Consider the following 19,518-nt stretch of genomic DNA (forward strand, 5'->3'; position numbering starts at 1 on the left):
ATTTCAAAGTATCAGTTTTCAAAATTGATAATTCACGTGTTGTTTGATACACATTAGGTACCTTTAGTTGGTTTTTAAACTCATTTACATTACTTCTTGTTAGCAAGTAATTGTGGAGCTTCTATTCCTTGTCTTAAAGGAGGAACATTTTCACGCGTCCATCGTGTGATTTCCTGACTCCAAAAATGGTAGACTTGTTCGACTGTTACGCGTGAAGCTGTTGGTAAAAAGGGAGTTAGTACACTGGGATATCTACCATTATCGTTCCGCATTTGAAATAACGGCTGCCTCTAATAGACTGAAATATTTTATGCTAAAGTCTTTTATCTTCATTAGCTCAAAAAAAATCCAATAAGGGGGGGGGTCGTCATTTTCGTGAGAGCCAGAGAGAGAGAGTAAAGAGTATGGGCGAGAAATCCTTGTGTGAAAAAAATATAGGCAGAGGCTGGTGAAAGTTTTTGAAACCGAAATTTTATTGATGATAGTTATTATGTCATCAACACCTTTTAGAAAATTATTTCACCCCTCTAATCAAATGATGCCTAAACCGGCCTAAACTTTAGAAGGGGAATCAATTCCTTCCATGTGCACTTAAAAGGGGGCTTTCGGAAAATGTTCATCGCCTAAACAAATCATTGCTCATGGTAACTTCCATATATAATAAACCCTTCGTATTTACTTATTGAAGCCTTGAAATAAGTGTACTTGCTGAATTGGCTCGAAAATTAGATAAGTGTATTATTTCACTTTATCTATAAAGTATTTAATATCATTCTTTAAAGATACGAGAATCTATTAAAAACAAACTACCAAGCTTCCATCCATATAAATTTTATAACAAATTCGCGTTACTGACCAAACATATAAGACTGCTTTAAAAGAGCTGTACTTAATATTATTGACATGATGAATTGCTCACTTTTGAACGCGTATTGATGGAGATAACATTTTCGGGCTGTGTTTCTTGCTTAATTGCGGGAATTATTGCGTTTCTCATCATTAAGTTTTTGAAAAATTTCCAAAAACATGAAACCATATTCGAAACTGTGCCCAGCTTGGATTCGCGCCTCACATCAACTTACGATATTGTAGCTCCGTTGATTCTCACGAAAAGCAAGATACCGCTGACTGTTAGTAAGTAGTCTGCGATTATTACTATTGCTATTCTACGTCATATGACATATCACGCACTTTCACTCCTTGCTAATTTTTTCTTGACGTGCGGGTGTTTTGAGATAAAGGAAGGGAACCTTGACCAGTTTCGGGTCTATGTGTACTCTTAACAATAAATAGTCTTTGGATTCACCCTTATGGAATATCTGTATGATGTTTCAGAATGTTTTTCCATCGAACTTTCATATTCCAATATCTTTTTATTCATAAAGCTATAATTTATCGGTTTAGAATAGCCAGCCTTTAAGCTTGCAATGAATTTGCAGGCTAAAGCATGGTTTTCACTTGGCGTAAATCACGACTTTTCGCCCGAAGTCAAGCGACAACCGAAAAAAAAAACATAGTTGCGCTGGACAGAAATTACGTTCAGTGTGGCGATATTAGCTTTCTATTTTTTCGCTCGCGTTCAACGTTAACGCTCTGCGCGAGCCAATCAGCAATAAGCTAGAGTCGTGACGTCATTTTCGACCACGCGTGTTCGGAAGAGGCCGTCCGCGGTCCGCCATTTTTTTATTTATTTCGTTCCTAATCGAGTCAGTTACTAGTACAAATCTCTGAAAATGCCTAAGTTCAATGCTGAAAGGTTTATTGAAGAGGTTTGGAACAATACAAATCTGTATGATATTAGAAACAAAGATTGCAAAAAAGAAAAGCAATAGATTGACCGCAATTTGCGGCAATTAGTGCAGTGTTCAGTTTATCTGTTAAGCCTTGGTTCCTTTATTTGCGGGAACTACGCTAAGTGAAAACGCTATTACGTTGGGCGACAACGTGAAAAGCAAATCTGACGTTTGACGTCCAGCTGCAAAGTAGTTTTTTTCGGTCAGGTGAAAACCATGCTTTAAACTAACATTGAGGAACTGAATCAAACCATTTCAAAAACCTCTACTGTGACTGATATCGACGGTAAAATTAAACTGCGTCTTTCTTATACGCGTATAACCGGTGCATTCGCAGGTCCATTTTTGACTAATTATATTCAAAAATATAATTAATAAAACCCACCAAAACCTTTGTGTCACTTTTATGTAAATTTTCAAAAGTATGTATAAATATTGAAAATATAAAAATAAGGGAAGTTCTTCTCTAGAATTTTGACGGTCTTATCTTATTCTAAATTGATCTAAGAGTGGTGGGTTAAAAAATATTACAAGCGCAATAGTATTTTTTTGTAAAGTTCCTCGCAACAAACTGCGCATGTGCCTCGCGAGTCTCTTTTGCAGCGAGAGGTTTTGTTATGTGGAATGCCGATAAAGTTCTGAAATTGTAATAAATAGCAGGTTTCGAAAAGTAAAAAAATAATTGTAATGGAAGCCCATATATGTATTATAAACATATATTATAGCCTTAACTTACAGTTTGGCGCCAGAATATTAAAAATGAAACCTTTTGGGGATCTATTTTTCAGTATGAAGGGATACTGATTTACCTCAGTTGTGAGTACTGAGTAGGCTAATTTTGGTACCCTCTAAGACTATAAACGACTATAGTTTCGCCTTTTCATTCTCTCCTTGAACTGATTTGTGTACAGGAATACTTGAAAGACTGGCGGCGATTGATCCAATGGGAAATGGGGCGCCGATGGTACATATCACTTTCGGTTTCGAAAAATACTTTATCGCACTCAAGGCGTCTACCGCCAAGGTATCAGTTTTACCAGAAGTAAGATAAGGGACTAGAAGTATAGAGGTAACAAAATTCTTCACTTGGCGAAAGTGAATATTCTTGTTAAAACACCAACGGTTGGCCCTCTGGTAGCGGTTTCAGAATTTCCCCTCCAAAACGTAAGCTGCTCGCGGTGGTAGACGGCCGAACTAGATTCAAGCACTCGCGTCCGTGTTCCGCAGCTTTAAGATGAGGGGAAGGGGTAGGAACTTTTTTTGGAACTCGACCAATTTTTCTTCTCTCTAGTGTAGGCGCGATCGAAGCGGCATAAAATCCTCAAATTTGTTCACTAGTGCCAGGATCTGGTACCAATGCTTGAGCTCTTTACTTCTAGTCCCTTATCCTACTTCTGGTTTTACCAAGAAGAAATAAACCTATATTAGCATATTTCTTCTTGGGTTTACTCATCTAATCGAGAAGAAAGTTTTTTCAATTATCCCATGAAAAATAGGATCTTTTGAAGAGCAAGAAAAATGTACAAAAAGCTCCACAAATGTATTACTTCATCAAAGGATGGTTACGCAGTGGCTTATTAACAAGGTAAGAACGCAATTTAATAAGACCTTTACTTTGTGCGACGAAAGTGAAACCTTAGACTGTACTATTTTTAAAGGCGGAGATGGTAATTGTTAATTACAGTTCATGTTCAATTTCTTTTTTTTGTTTTTACAATATACAGGTATTTTCTGATAAATCTGCCATAATTTGGTTCAGACTGAGTAAAAAGTGTCAAAGAACATGACCACTAAAACAAGGAAATTGCCTCACATGTAGAGTAAGACATATCAGCTTGCTCATCTTGTTTAGACAATTTCAATAGCCCCACTCGACTAAGAAAGTAAATGAGCCTTTATCCAACAAAGTGTAATTTTTAAAGTAGTGCAAATTGTTATAGCACAATAGTGGACATTTTGAAAAATGCCTCTAATACACCCTAAAAGAAAATCGTTCAAATTTCCTAACCGTCTTTTGAGGATTGACAGAGCATTCTGGGTAATCAGTATATTAATCTGATTGGTTTAGACGGCTATGGGCCGATTTTGCGCAGTAGTGGCTAGGAGTATTTAATGGCGGAAGTCGGGATCTGAAGTTTCGAGTTAAAATAATTTAGGAACTGGTTTAGAGCTTTACCACAAGCTCACAACTTAATTACCTTGTTGTTTTTGAAATGGAGTCTGAAATCGTAGAAAGGTAAGGAGATTTCCTAAGCTTGTCATTGAAAATTTTGAAATTACACAGTTTTAGATTTTGGCAAAGGCTTAGTAAAGTTTTTATAATTTCAGACCTGCTTTGGCAAACCTTTCAAATGAAGTTTACGCCATTCCAAAAGGAAACTGGACGAAACTTCTCAAGAATATCCCTAATACTTTCAATGATCAAACTATTCATAGGCACCATTTTTCAAGAAAGAGCGGGAAGCATAAACTAAAAGGCTATCGAATGTTCAAAGCGCAAAAAGTAACCAACGTTTTAATATCTCACGAGAAGAGTAGATCAATCTCTCATGTCAAATCTAAAGTCCACGCTTCATATACTGCTAAATCCATTTATTCTGTTCATATTGTAATGGATTCTGTTAGTGGCAATATAAAGAAAGGGGCTTGTGAATGTAAATCAGGTCAAGGAGGGGTTTGTTCTCATGTGGCTGCAACATTGTGGTTTCTCTGGGACTGTATCATGCAAGGTTTGACATTCATTCCGAATGATGTTTCACGAACTGACATTGCCCAAAAATGGGGGAAGCTGAACGTGAAGAATAATTTGTCCACAACGAACTTCAGTATTTTAAATTTTACAAAGCATACTCCTGGGAAAGAAGTTAGTAAAAGAAGCTCAAGGAAGGTGTGTGTGTCAAATTACGTTTCTTTGCCTGTTAACCCTTCTTTCGAAGAAAACAAGTCTCAACTAGAGAAGTTGGAAGTGGATTTTAAATCTCAAAACAAAAGGAGAATGTGGCAGGTGATCTTAAGACAGGAAAATCATATGCCATCAGAATTCATTCCAATCACCTATGGTCATATTGTTAACCAAAATGATATTTGTATTGACGAGTCTTTGAACAGCGAAATAGAGAGGCTAAAACTACCTACGCAGCTTATACATAGAAGTTCAGAATTGGATTTTCCAGAATCAGTTAAAGTGACTGTAGAAGAATCAAGGAAAATAGAAGAATACACAAGAGAGCAGTCTTCATGCCAATTATGGAAAACTGAAAAGAAATCTAGGGTGACTACATCACATTTTGGGTCAATCATTAAAAGAAAAGCGAAAGTGACCCCACAATTTGTTGCGACAGTTCGTGGCGGTGTAGATATAAGCAAATTAAAGTATGTAAGAGAAGGCTTAGACAATGAAGCAACTGCTCTTCAAAAATATTGTGCAATGAAAAACAACAAGGTTAAAACCTTCAAAGTTGGGTTAATTATTAATCCAGGTATGCCTGCGTTAGGTACGTCTCCAGATGGGCTCATTTATGATGAAGATATTAAAGAGTTTGGCCTCATAGAAATTAAGACCCTAGCAAAGGCTAAAGAACTCGGACTCAGTATTGACGAAGCTATTGCTGGAAACAATCTGAAAACCAAAATATGTTTGAAAAGAGACGTAACAGGAAAAGTCATTTTGAACCGCACTCATAATTATTTTTATCAAGTGCAAGGCCAGTTAGGCATAACTGGTTTGTCATGGTGCGATTTCTTTGTCGACACAGGAGTGGACTGTTTTTGTGAAAGAATCCAGTTTAACCAAGAATTATTTTTTGAATCAATGTTGCCAAAACTTGAATCCTTTTACTTTGATCATTTTTTAATTAATGTTTAGCTAAATTGTGATTAACATTTGTGATAAAGGTACAAAGCTTTAAAGAAACTGTTCCTATTTACATTTAACAAAGCTAGTTGTGATAAAAACACAAAGTACAAATTCCTTCGTTGCTCAATAAAAACTTTTAAAATTCCATATCCACTTGAATTGGGCATTCTTTTCTGTCTAAAAGTGGTTCATTTATAAAATTTTGCAGGTAGCAACAAATGTACCAAATTTTTTCTAAACTTGCATGCATTGAATTGGGAAACGTAAATTTAAGAATACGGAAACTTTTAATCTCTTTGATAACTCTTTCTATGTGAATTCTTACATTCGCAATTTCTCGAGTTCTAACTTCATCTGATAATGATAATTGTTTCCTACCACCTAAGAATGGGGGAATGTTTAGATCTACTCCTTTGGCAGCTAATAGATCATGTATTAAAAATCCTCGGTCCGCAAGAACCATGTCACCTTTTTCCAATTTTTCCAGAAGACCACTTTTGGCAGTTATTTCCACATCACTTTCTCTACCTGGAGCTAAGGGGGAGATAAATGATATAAAACCATTTGGCGTAGCTCCTATAAGAGCTTTTGCTGTCGTATGCCGCTTGTAATTTGAGTAGGTATCGCACTGAGTACCATAGTCAGAGGGCCTTTCAATAAAAAACTCAGTGCAATCAATGATAACCCTGGTTGTTGGAAATTTTTCCTTAAATTCATTTGGCATGTACTCGTTTATAACTTGTCTTGATGGCCAGATAGGGATGATGGTTAGCTTTCTGTATAATAAATCTAACCATGTAGTTATGTAATTACTAACACTAGTCAGAGATATTTGAAAGCGGTAAGCCAAGTCTTGGTTTAGAAGCCCAACTCTCAGTTTACATAATGTTAAAAATAACTGGTCCTTAAATTCTATAACCATAGGCCTTCCTCGAGAAGATTCATTCCTTTCCGTTGACCTTATATAGCCACCTCCTTTACTATAGAGTGAAACATTAGGTAACGCTGGTTCAATTTGTCGGTATAGAATATTCAGATCTTCAAGGCAAGAAAATCCGGTATAAAATCTTAACATCTTATCGCTTTTCGAGACATTTTCCAAACGAAATTTATTATTTTGACTTTCGGACTCTTTTTTCTTAACATCCTCTTGTAATCGCTGAAGTTGTATTTTCAACTGGGCGTTCTCTGTTCTTAAACAAACAATGGATTTTTCTGATTCCATCAAATCCTGCTGCAACTTTTTCTCGTTGATCCTAATCAAATCCAACTGTTTTCGAAGTTCATTAACTTGGATATTAATACCAGAAGAATATGGGTGTTCTGTAATGAAATTACAAATGTAATAACCACTTATGTATTTTACTATTCTTGCCTTAATAAGCGGAAGATATCAATGTCGCAGCTGAGGAAAGCTATACTTCTCAAGCTCTAACAGTGGCATCTTTGCTCATGGCTAGAGGAATACCTAAATGAAACATTTGCAGATTATTTTTATTCTTTACAATGGTTTTGACAGGGCTTGTTTCTTGCATGGACACTTTCGAACCCAGCTCTACTTCCGCTCCTATCTCCATAAGAATTCCTTTCGGATCGCTATCCAACACAACTATGTCCGAGATGAAAATGTTTTTTGGCAGTACATAATTGCCGATATATATTGGAACTTTGTCTTCATACTTCCGTTTTCCATCGTGATTAAAATGAAGGCCACAAACAGCACTATATTTTTTTGGTTGCCATCTTAGTTTTTTCGACGATCTAGGTTGATTATCACCATCCATATCAAAACTAAGCTGAATTCTGGCGATCCATTCTTCCTTAAGGGCAACATCATTAGGAAAAACAGAAAAACTTATCTTTTTATCAACTAGGTCACGGTGAACACGTGAATAACTCTTGCAGTTGTGTACACAACATGCTGTACCACGGTGACTAGTCATTGTTAATAATTTGTTTGTAACCACTTAAGTTCTAATACACTAACAGTTCACTAAGCCTTGAACTTTTTTGAAATTGAAAGAGCAGACGAATAAATTTATTCAACGAAACCTTTCGCCACTAGATGGCGTTGGTACTCTATTCGAAAAAATCCCGACTCGGCGATATAAGGTGTCCAGCTTGTTTATTTTCTTTAAGGGTCTATTAACGATGTTAACTAGGCTAGATACGAATATAAGTAACATTAACTGAAAACCCCTGCCCTAATACACTTTGAACTACTTTTACATTACCACTTACCAGCTTAGGCACACTTCTACCTTTAAAAGTACAATTTTGCTAGATAAAGCCTCATTAATGTCCTAAGATTGGGATTTATTGAAATGGTTTAAATAAGATGGAAAATCTGCTATGTCTTACTCCACATGTGTGCCAATTTCCTTGTTTTAGGGGCCAATGTTTGGGGGCCTGCACCTCCGAAACCCCATGTTCTATGACACTTTTCACTTAGTCTGACCCAAAGAAGACACCCTTTAATTTACGGTAGACTTATCAGAAACACGCTGTATTTATAGTTGCAATAGTTTTTTTTAGCTACGAGTGTGACTCTTACAATTATGATGAGTTACTGTGTGTTGTGGGTTTGTAGTTTATGGTTTATGTGTGTCCCAATTCAAACGTTTTATGGGACTGGAAATCTTTGGTTTTTTGGAAGTAAAACAAGCTTTGGAAATTTTTGGTTAACCATTGTAAATTGAACTCTATCGTGGTAAGGCTAAGTCGCGTTGTGAATGAGTACCGAAAAATTTAAATTATACCTCAACCTCTGGACCCCCTCCCCACCCCAAACACGCGTAGCTAATACGAAATTATTTTCGTGAGTTGTAATAGTTAGTCATCATGTGCTTCGAGTACTCGATCGAGCTTCGAGCTTAAGATAAATCAGCTTTAGTTTTGGCAACCATTAACAGTCAAGCTGACAAGCTAAGAACATTGTTGATTTAGAACGAGAGGATGGTGTTTTCACGGCAACCTTGTTGTGAATAAAGCTTCAAATAATGCTTGATTAATTCAATAATTTTAGTTTCTGCAGTTGCAAAGAGCAATAATTACATATTTAGGAAAATAGGTTTTTAGGTAGTTCTTTCCTCGACTCGGAGTGGTAATATTTTGGTTTTCCAACTTGTTTCAACCAGTTTACGTTTTTCGTGTAACCGGGGTACACCCACATTAGCACACACAAAAGATAATCGATAAGTTAGGTGTGTTAATTTTCACGAAACTTAAATTAACTGTGAAAATAATTTGTAGGATTGATTTGATGAGTATTATGGGCTGAATTAACCGTATTGTTTTCCATTGACAGTGATGAAAAGATATGGAGAGAAAGGCGTAAAGTACTAGCTCCAACTCTGCACCAAAAGGTGGTCGAATCGTACTTTGACATATTTTACGAGAATTCCCTGATTTTGGTATCGAATTTGAATGCCCTTGTATATAAGGCAATTGACATAGTTCCTCTGATGGGATTTTGTACACTCGACATCATTTTGGGTACATTAAATGAAAGGTAATAAAGCCTACATTTAATATTAATTAAAAAATTTCCTAGAAACCTCAACTGGTGTTAAAATGGGAATACAGAAACGTCAGGACTCGAAATATTTGCACTGCATAGACACGTAAGTATTATTACACCAATTAAACGACTCTGGCAATAGGCAAATAAACTACGCAGTTTTATGATTTGTGTTTAATACATTTATACATCTAACCTTACATTTCCGAGGGTCTTTAATGGTTTAGTTTAAATAATTGAGCGTAACCTTTTAGATTATGATTAAATCTCTAACATATTTGAAAAGGAAAGATGATTACAAAAAATAAATTTTTTTCAAATACACGAATAATGATACCTATGCTAAAGCCCTGGTAACCAGACTGGTACATCTGGGCTCCCAAGGAGCCTGTGCCTTTTTATTAATGTTTTTTAAATGACTGGTAGTGAAGAAAATTCATTACATGTTAGAGGAATGACAGACAACGATTGAAACGCAGTTGCAAATCAACTGTATTGATATTTCTACCTTTAACCGCTACCATAGATTCTTGTTTTACCGCTTGGGGCTTACCGAAACGATTACATGAACAAAGAATATCAATCTGATTGGCTTCAATGATTTCAAAACGATTTGCGCTCCAAAAAGCATGTCAGATGCTAGAAAAGGCTGATAAAAATGTCTAGACGCTGTGTTTTTCTATGTACTTTTGATGATACCACTGAAATTAAAATTTTCTTAAATGCAGATTGGTTTCTAGCGTTATGCTTCGCATAGTTAAACCTTGGTATTGGTTAGACTGTACTTTCAAATATTTTGACGAAGGGAAGCGTTACTTCGAAGCCCTCAAATACGCAAGAAAGTTCACGATGGAAGTAAGATACAACAATGGATATAAGATGAATTATCCAACATGAAATTTTCATAAATTGTGTTCCAAAAAGGGTGATAGTGCCGAAGTATGTACAGTGATTTTAAGTGAAAACATTTCTATGACATTTTGTCCTAATGGACACCCAGAACCAGATGATTGCAGTGTTATAAGGATGATCCTATAAATAAATTAGCATTGTGTTTCAGTTGCTTAGATTTAAGAGGTGATCCGGCAAATAGTCCAATCAGGGCCGGATTAACCACTAGGCAAGTTAGGCAATTGCCTAGGGCCCGGATATCTGAGGGGCCCGTAATCAGCTAGTTTTCCAAAATTGAGAAAATGAAAAACCAAAAAATATATTCCCCCTCTTTCTCTACCAAAACATAACGTCACTGACACCATGGAAAAGCCAGGTGAGATGTAACGGCAGCGTAATGTTGGAAAAACCGTTACCCAAAAACATTATGGCAATTTATAAAGGAAGAAAGAAAAAGACGAAAAGAAACTTAAAAATTCAATGGAAATGTATTTTGAGAAGTCGTAATCCTCCGAGAAAGAAATTTCATTTTGAATCATGTTGTTACTGACCGTCATTAAACACTGGGGTTGCATTGTATGATTCCTTGAGAAGCTTTATTCGGGGTGGTCGTGATAATTTGAAATATTTTAAATAATTGCTCAGCTCACAAAAGAAATAATTTACAAAAGTAACGAAGAAAGGGGAAAAAATACGTAAATATGTTAAAGGCGCAGGAAAGAACAAGGCGACCCAAGGGTTGGGCTCGTAATAGTAGCCACATCGTACAGTACTTGACAGGCGTACAGAAAATTTAAGTGAATAGCCCTCGATGCGCTACCTGAACTGTTTTAAAATGATTACTTCATTTTTTACTTCTGTTATAATTATAATAGTGTGACACGAACGAAAAACGTGAGTACCCCCACGATGAGCATCCTTTAACAGTGTTTAAACGAAATACCCGTAAATGCCCATTAAAAGAAGTACAGAAAATGAGAGTGAATAACCCCTCGTTGCCCTAACAAAAATAATAACCCTTAATCCTTACTTCAATAAATTTACTTACATTATAATTGTAATATTTAGGGCCACAAGTTAGTGCTTTTTTTAAATTCTTCTCGATTTGTGGAGAAATACACGTAACTTCTAATAATTAACATCTCCTTAAGGCCATTCTAAATTTAACGTCGGAATATACTTCTTTTTGCTTTTGAAAATTCTCTCGATTTCTTTGAATTTTGATATAGGGGAGCGGGATTGAAAGCGTGAAACCCTTATTGTCAACTGGTGACAGGAATTTTAAAGGGAGTATTAAACCTTCCATTTTAATTAAGGTAACACCATAATCCTTTATCTCGCTTTAAATATGTCGAGCAATCGTAAAACACAATTCAAAATGCTAACCCTTACTGATACAATTAAATGCAGGGGCGTCGGAAGTGTTTTGAAGTTGGGGGGCTCGGGCTCCGATGAAGACCAGGGAGGATGTATGGGATAACGCCCCAAACCTGCTCCGGAGCGTCTTTTGAAAGCTTTTGTCGTAATTTACACAAGTATTATTTTAAATAGTATAATTATAGATATACACCGGGGATGTGGCATGAGACTGTAAGACGATATTAACCTGGAATGAGACTATGCATAAGGTATTCAGGGGTGATACTCACTCATACGCTCAATTTTAGTTGAATAAGTGACTAATTAATTTAGAAATAGAAAGCAAAAAGGGACTAAATAGGGGTAAATCAAGCTATAAAAAGGGCCACTTGAAATGAAATGTTTTCAGAGATGACCGATTTAAAAGATATTTTAAAGGTCGGAGTCGTAATTAAGCCCAATCTATGGTCTTAGATATTTCCAGTCAAAAGAAAGGTCACCTCATAAAAGGTATACGGCGAAATTCAATTACAGAATGCAAAGCATTCAAAAATAAAACAAACACTCATTTGAATTGGATTAATTTTAAATAATAAGTTAAAAATTTGCTGAGCGAGCGAAGCGAGCTCCACGATTTTGGACTTTGATCAACTGTGATCTCGCTATTTTTTCGTTTAAACCGTCATAAGACAAATATATTACGTTTAACTTTGTGGTCGAGAAGATAAATAACACCGAAAGACTCAAAAATCCAAAAAAAAATGGCAAATAGTAACTAATTTTTGGAAAAGTGACTTTTAGTAACCGAATTTGAAAAAAGTGACTTAGTATCAGCCCTGGACCGTATTTCTCAAGGGGTGAGACTACTATTAAAGAAATTCAGAAAGTATAGCTAAAATATGCTTTACAATTTTTTGTAATGCAGTAGGTCTTAAAATATAGCAATTTTTTATTTTTAATCTAAAATTTAATACCTAAATGAATACAAAGTAAGAAAATTAAAAACCAAATGTGAGGGGGCTGCGCCCCCTCACATTTCGTTAGAGCAGGGGCTTGAGCCCTCCCTGCCCCCCGGTTCCGACGCCACTGATTAAATGCAATGCTTAAAGTTACTATTAAAATGCCCATCCTCTTAAAATACACGAACCAAACGAGGCCAAACTAAGAGCCTCATCGTAGATGTACATCATACGATGTGGCTAAAAACCGACTGAGTGGACGGGGTGCTTTCAAAATAAAAGTGTTTTACGTCGTATCTAATGACAAATACTAAAAAACAATCTGAAGTTAACAAGGACACTGATGAAAAGTTCAAACCTATTTTTAACATTCATGCCCCCGATGAATCTTTCTCTGGAGCTTTCCAAGAATTGGCAGAAACGTATTGCAATGATTTAAATTTTGAAGAGCTTGAAAACGAACTGCTACATTTCAAGCATTTCGTGAAGAATGAAGAAAGCAAAAACCCAGAATTCTTTCATTCCTTCATTCGTACCAATAATATAATTTCAGCTTTTCCAAACTTAGAAATTGTTTTGAGAATTTAGTTGTGTTTGCAATGCAAGTGGCGAAAGATCCTTTTCAGCTTTAAAAAGAGTGAAAAACTACCTAAGAACCACATTAGCCCAGTAAAAATTAAATTCTTTATCTTATATATATTGAAAAGGATTTACTAAACGACTTCATAGACTATGAAGAGATAATTGATAAATTTCTTGAGTTAGAATGAAAGAAATTTAACTATTGAGTTCAAAAAGAAATTTAAATATGCAGTTAAGTGTTAAGTCAATTAAAGGTATAGAAAATAGTATGTCTCTTAGATTCTCTTAAACTGTGGTCTGTTGGGGGGCTGGGGGCCCGGGTCTAAGGCCTTGCCTAGGGCCCAAAATATTGTTAATCCGGCCCTGAGTCCAATCATAACCTAGGGCAAACTGTCATACAAAATTTCGATTCAGAATCGCTCATAGAACACTGTTCTTCGGTCCAACCACCATTTTTGGAACACACAAGCAAACATTTACAGAAAAAGCGCTCTTGAACATTAATGTACGGTTGTTTTGTGGCAAGCTTGAAACCACCTAAAGTAGAATATGGCAATCAGTATCCCTTTTCACGAAAATTGTAGTCCGCACAACACATATCTTGATAGATAATTAAAATTTGAGCACCATCTTCATGACAGAAAAATAGGGCAACGAGCGAGGATTAAATTCATACTCCGCTGCTCCACTTAATAAGATATAATGCTATTTTTACATCTCCGAAGTTTTGCATTGACCGTATCAGGAATGTATGGAGGGGTTGGAATGGCTAAGGTCAAATCCAAATCGGCGTGAAATGATCTTGGAAACAACTGGCGTGTCTTAATTAACGCTAGTGACGTCATAGCCTGACGTAAAAATCGTATTTACCACTTAAATTATTTTCATTCATTCTTTGGCTGCCAAAAAATCTTGTTTGCTATAATTCTCCACCTTCTACCCTAGGTCCTCTGACTAGGCTGAGAGAATCGAATATGAAAGCGAACGGCGGCGAATCAGCGCATTTAACTTCAAAAAAACTAAAAGGTCACTTCTGTCATGCCATTTTAACGAGTCATGACATTTTTCGCCTTCGGTAGACAACTAAACAGACGTAGGGGGAGGAGCTACACTTCTAAAAAAAGGACTCTCCTTATGTTTCCACCATCAAGGGTACATCGAGAGCCCCCTTAGCCATTCCAGCCCCTCCATACATTCCTGACCATATATATAGACGTGTTCCCAGGTTCCCCTGTAACGTTGCTTTAGTAGATTAAGTAATATCAGAAGTTAATGACTTCTTATCCTGGAAAAGAAGTCATTAACTTCTGGTATTATGTACTATGGTTCACATAACAAAACTAAAATCAATCGGTTCTACGGATTCGCGAAGAAAAGTTAGTAATAGATCGGACGAATATTGCAACCTCTATGTTCATTTCATCCTATGACGCAATAACGTTTTTTATATGAAGCGCTAGCTATAAATGATTAACATGTTTTCCCAGATAATTGAAAAACGCAAAAAGGATTTAATGGAAGCTAGACAAAATAACCCTACAAGAAACGAGACCGATATTCCTGAATCAAAATTGGTCGGAAAATCATTTCTGGATATGGTACTGGAAATGCATATGCGGGACAAGAGTCTAACGCTTGAAGATGTGCAAGATGAATTAGAAACATTGTTACTAGGGGTATGAGAGATACATTCTCTTGTAAAATTACCAAAAACACCACTTAGTCAAAAAGGGAAAATTCAGTACTATTCTGATATTTTGTGCTATTCTACATAGGGGCATGACACGTCGTCCTTGAACATGAGTTTCGCATTGTACCTATTGGGTTTGGACAAAGATTCCCTTGGCAAGGCTCACGCGGAAATGGATGCTGTGTTTGGTACTGACCCTGACACACCTATCGAACTAGACCACATCAAGAAACTAACGTATCTCGAATGTGTCATAAAGGAAAGGTTTCTGCAGACGAAATAAGTCACCTATTCCAAGTAGTAGAAATCTTTGACTAAACTTACGATTAAAATTGTATTACAGGAAGCGGCCCGGCTCTACCCACCAGTTAGTGCAATTTCCAGAACTCTGCTGAGCGATTTACGTGTTGGTTAGTGTCTCCGAATAATAATAATGATCAGCGGTAAATAAACTGCGTTGCTTTGAGCAATGATACAATAAAGACAGCGCAGAATGGGGATCGAGGTTTTTAGCTTTCGTAGTACCATTTAAGTGCAAGCCAGGCAAATATAAATTAGTTTATTTGAGCTATTAGTCGAGGTTTTCCGTAGTATCCCGTTTGAATAGTAAATATCTATTCGTTGGTTGAACGGTAATGTGATAAGCATTAGGTTGTGGTCTCATTATTACCTCACTTTCTGTTACTTAGATTTATTGTTGTAAAAAGTTTGATGAAAGATCACTTTCCATTTCCCTGTTTTAAATGTTGTTTAGCGCCATTTCTTCTCTTAACTTCTTTCAGACGACAATTTGGTAATTCCTAAAGGAAACAGCATCTCAATACTCATTGGCAATGTCCATAAGGATCCAGATATGTATCCCGATCCGGAGAAATTCATTCCAGAACGATTTCTACCGAACGCCGAGAAACCGATTGATCCGTACGCTTTTCTCACTTTCTCGGCTGGACCACGTGGCTGTCCCGGTTTCAAATTTGCTATGTTAGAGATGAAGATTATCCTTAGCTCCATATTGAGGCGTTTTAGTGTCCATTCTCTCTACCATCGAGACAAAATATTGATGTGCTCCGGAATGATACAGAAACCGCTAAGGGGTCTGCCACTCGTATTCTCTTTACGTAATTAGTTCTGAAAGTTAATCTATATATACTTTAGTGTTAAAAATAATAAATTTGAATCACAGTTCTAAATCGTGCTTAAAAGTTATTTACATGTGCTATGAAAACTAAATCCGCAGTTCCGAATACGGACACGCTTAATCTTCAGTCAGAAGACTAAGAGCTATTCGAAACCATCTATGTTAGCCAGTTTGTTTATCACTTCCCATCACGGTGCCTCCTACAGCGCACTCCATGTTTGGAGTTCAAACTAGTTTATGAATAAATTGGACACAACGCTGGAGACGACTACAGGAAAAGTAGTTTACTGATTACTGGACCTTAGAGAGAGAAACTTACTAATGTATCGACCGAGGCTTGGGAAATAGACTTATTTACAACTTATCTGCTTAATCCTCACTTTGTCGTTATTTGTATTAAATTTCGATAAACATTTGGTTTCAAAAATTATTAATATCAGACCTAATTACAGTTTACTATCTTCATAAATGGGGCTTTGAGCGGGCAGTTGTGGACTATGTTAGCGTCATTATTCGTGCCGAGTCGGGCGGCTCCCAGAAATGTGGGATTAATCGTAAGAAAAATGGCTTATGGTGTCCACGTCAGTCGAAGGCTCATTTAGCGCCATGTGACATTGATATAGTGTGACGTAAGATGTGTTCACACTAGGTACGGGAAACACTTGTAAATTGGTTTGCCCCGCATGTTTGAAATTTCCTCACCGCTTCGAAGCGATTACAACAGCCTCAGCTCACAATAGAACCATGCCATTGGGCTTCAATATATTTTCAGTGTTTTCAATGGCGTTTAAAAAAAGCATCCAGAGTTTTCGCTCTCTACCTTGCAATCGTTTTGAATTGTTTAGAACCGGTTTCCCTCGAAAGTGTGAACATGGCGGTAGTTTGTGCTATCTCACGCTGATTCCGTAAATATATGGTAATACATTTGAAATTGTCAGTACCATTTTTGTTAGAAAATTGTCTTTATTGTTAATCGCAAATGCTCTTGGTCTATTAAATAAGTTTTCTGGTAATCCTTGTAAGGAAATACCTTTCAGTAGATATATACAGTTAAAAACTTATAAACGGTTGGATTTTTTTTTATAAAGCTAAATGTTAAAATGTTATTCTTCCTCAAAAACGAACGAAGACATCTGAGATCTATTTACAACTTTACATAAAATATATGAAAATTATTTCCAGATTAGAAATATGACAAATAACGCGACAAACATTGGACTGTTTAATGTTGTTGCTCCACCGTTGCCATCTCCCTTTTGTTCGCTATTCTCTTCAACAGCGTTACAACTGTCGTCACAGTCATTATCCTCGCATATATCACATAACGTTGCCACATGTGGGTGATAAAACATCCTGGTGCTCTTTTCTAAAATAGAGAACGAAATACTTATTTTTAGAAATCAAGCACGTATTCAGGATAGCGTAAGAATGTTCAAACAAGGTATTGCTGGTCTCGTTAAGTTATACCAGGAATGTATGTTTATACTTTTCATAATTTGAAGAAGGTTTCTATTTTGGAAATTAACTAGCGCTCTTAATTAACCATCTTAGTTTGTAAATGTTGCAAAAAGGTCGACATTTAAAATTATAACCCCGTGATGGTGCTAGATCTCATAGTGTTACCTAGAAGGGAAGTGGTAACAGTTTTAAACTGAGGTACGACTTGGTGGATACAGGAACCAATTTTAGAATTATGGTAAGCCCTGAAACGTTCCAGTAGTTTAACCCTTTCTAAAACTAAGTTTTGGAAACCCTTATCTGCTGCTATGTCACTGCTCGTAAACAATGCACTCCGTTATGTACCAAGTAAATTCTTAGGACATTAGATGTGTTAACAAACAATCTATCCTCTGAACAACTTTTCGCCCTTACAGTTTGGACGTCAGGTTTGCAACGGAATTGTAATGTAGCCGCAAAAGCGAGAAATTATTGCCCAGATAGATAGAAGGAAGTTAATTTGAGGAAATATTTCACGAATGTTTATGAAATCGGCTATGTATCGCAGAAGAGTATCATGGAATTATTTCTGTTATATTTTCTGTTAAATTCAGACACTAGTAACTATGAAAATTCGGAGCGGGGAAATAAGAACGAATGGCAGAAATATAGTTAGTGCATACATTACTTGCTAGTCATTTCTGTGGCATAATAGGCAATTGGGATTAGAAGCGTTTTGTAGACGTAGATCGAATAGTTTTTTAGAAAAATGTAAAGATAGGCATATTTACCAAGATTGTAGTAATCGTATAATTTGACGGGCACTGGTTTTTGATGAGCTACTTTAAAACTTCGGTGAGCTGGAACGGTGACGCATAATTCATCTTTGTCAATCTTGTCGAAGTATATGTTGACAGTTGTGTCTCCATCGGATGCTTCGACCCTTTTCGCTTTAGGGATTTGTAGTATACTAGGCAAGGCATCAACGTCGGCAACATAGCCCGAAGGAAGATTTACCTCCATTACAGCCATGTTCGTGGCTCCTTCTTCCCGGTAACTAGAATAGAGACTAAGTCATTCAAAAACCAAAACGATACGTCTGCAAAACATTAATAGCAATTGAAAAAATATCACACTAGAATTTTAAACACAGATATAGATGAAATTTCGGATAGATTATTGCTACCGGTTCAAGACTAAAATCGGTGAGTATAATGGTTCGACTGTTTAATTAGCGCCGTTCCCAAGAAATTGGTTCTAACCAGTTAATCAAATACAATGACGCTACGCAGGCCACGGCCGCACTTAACAATAGCAACCGAAAGGTAGAGGCGTACGCAAGGTACACTGGGAGACTTTAATTGCCGCAGAACATGGCTCACCCCCTTTTCGATTCCATCCCGCAGCTATCACAGAATAGTGTATGATTTTTCGTTCTCTATTCGAGCTGTCTGTGATGCAGTCAAAAACTGAGCAACTGCGCAAAAAACTCATGTGAAAGCTATATTAGGCTTAGTTGTTGCTTGATCAGGTTGTTCGAATGTACCCGAAACGTCGCTGCACACGTCAATGGGTAGAGCGACGTCGTCAGGATTCGCGAAACGAATATCAAGTGACGCAAAACTTCACAGATGCTGCGCGTCTAATGCATTTTCTTTAGAAGCACCTCCCCCTTTTATCCAAACACCTATGGAATCAATTCTTTTCAAATACGAACTCCGAACTGGCAGTGGATCTTTTCGCGTATCCGATCTCCACAAGCAAATCCACAAAACCCACACACCCGAGGTCAAGCAACATATACTTACTGAGTGCAAACACTGAGTTGCAGGTAACTCTCGGTTGATGTTTTGTCCAAAAGAGGATTTAAGAAAAATGGAGGATCTTCCCCAGAGACTGCGAGGTTAAAGGTCCAAGAAACCTTAAAAATGCAAATGAAATTACTACACGCCAAGTAAACCTTAAATTATTATTACATACTTGAATAACAGCAACACCATTTCCAGTGGCCTCAATTTCAACATACTTCGTGTCGGAAGGAAGTTGCTGTTTCTGCAAAACTATAGCGTTATCGCCACCAATCCTGATGTTTTTACTCCTTTGTTCGCCATAATTTAATTTAACGTCAATTGAAATTGTGGAAGACACTAAACGAGTAGCCATTTTGCCCAATGCCTGAATACCAACAACTGTGTCCTGAAATGACAATATGGAATTAATTCCATGACACATGATTGCACTCTTAGCTCGTCTTATAGATGGCCACTAAATAGATTAAGTAAGATATTCGTAG

General features: G+C 36.7%; 3 protein-coding genes across 4 annotated transcripts in view; 1 reads left to right on the forward strand and 2 right to left on the reverse strand.

Annotated features, from left to right (window-relative positions):
• The first annotated feature begins 898 nt into the window (after window positions 1–898).
• On the forward strand, window positions 899–15,873 carry LOC149713413 (cytochrome P450 4C1-like). Of its 2 annotated transcripts, none has more exons than XM_089843778.1 (10): window positions 899–1,134; window positions 2,705–2,817; window positions 3,290–3,378; window positions 8,957–9,144; window positions 9,203–9,272; window positions 9,898–10,024; window positions 14,448–14,636; window positions 14,736–14,907; window positions 14,992–15,060; window positions 15,433–15,873. In XM_089843778.1, the coding sequence occupies exons 1-10, from the start codon at window positions 936–938 to the stop codon at window positions 15,774–15,776; spliced, it is 1,560 nt and encodes a 519-aa protein (XP_089699904.1). In that variant the 5' UTR covers window positions 899–935; the 3' UTR covers window positions 15,777–15,873. The 2 variants fall into 2 exon arrangements, with proteins under 2 accessions (XP_089699904.1, XP_089699909.1); XM_089843783.1 differs by having other exon boundaries at window positions 14,736–14,914; window positions 14,994–15,060; window positions 15,433–15,567.
• On the reverse strand, window positions 5,559–7,788 carry LOC149713414 (uncharacterized). Its single transcript, XM_089847682.1, has 2 exons — window positions 7,118–7,788; window positions 5,559–6,972 (listed from the first exon to the last, which is right to left on the reverse strand). The coding sequence occupies exons 1-2, from the start codon at window positions 7,590–7,592 to the stop codon at window positions 5,786–5,788; spliced, it is 1,662 nt and encodes a 553-aa protein (XP_089703808.1). The 5' UTR covers window positions 7,593–7,788; the 3' UTR covers window positions 5,559–5,785.
• An 858-nt stretch (window positions 15,874–16,731) lies between the features above and the next one.
• Window positions 16,732–19,518, reverse strand: part of LOC149713415 (CD109 antigen-like) — a 44,153-nt gene continuing 41,366 nt past the window's right edge. The window contains exons 25-28 of the mRNA XM_089847715.1: window positions 19,206–19,421; window positions 19,034–19,146; window positions 18,017–18,282; window positions 16,732–17,154 (exon numbers count right to left, since the gene is read on the reverse strand). Of these exons, the coding sequence (XP_089703841.1) occupies window positions 16,961–17,154; window positions 18,017–18,282; window positions 19,034–19,146; window positions 19,206–19,421 (789 nt within the window). The 3' untranslated portion in view covers window positions 16,732–16,960. The remainder of the gene's footprint in view (window positions 17,155–18,016; window positions 18,283–19,033; window positions 19,147–19,205; window positions 19,422–19,518) is intronic.

Source organism: Phalangium opilio, unplaced genomic scaffold, assembly GCF_054372755.1.
Source record: "Phalangium opilio isolate 3A_F unplaced genomic scaffold, DU_Popi_V2 ptg000009l_1, whole genome shotgun sequence".
Lineage (NCBI taxonomy): Eukaryota > Metazoa > Arthropoda > Arachnida > Opiliones > Phalangiidae > Phalangium > Phalangium opilio.

Excerpts from the sequence above, each read along its gene's own strand:
- LOC149713414 (XM_089847682.1), bottom strand. The coding sequence starts at position 7,592 with ATGACTAGTCACCGTGGTACAGCATGTTGTGTACACAACTGCAAGAGT. Across the intron at positions 6,973-7,117 it reads TCTGCAAATGTTTCATTTAG|AACACCCATATTCTTCTGGT; the intron begins GTATTCCTCTAG and ends ATTTCATTACAG.
- LOC149713413 (XM_089843778.1), top strand. The coding sequence starts at position 936 with ATGGAGATAACATTTTCGGGCTGTGTTTCTTGCTTAATTGCGGGAATT. Across the intron at positions 14,637-14,735 it reads TAGAAACATTGTTACTAGGG|GGGCATGACACGTCGTCCTT; the intron begins GTATGAGAGATA and ends TATTCTACATAG. Across the intron at positions 15,061-15,432 it reads GCTGAGCGATTTACGTGTTG|ACGACAATTTGGTAATTCCT; the intron begins GTTAGTGTCTCC and ends AACTTCTTTCAG.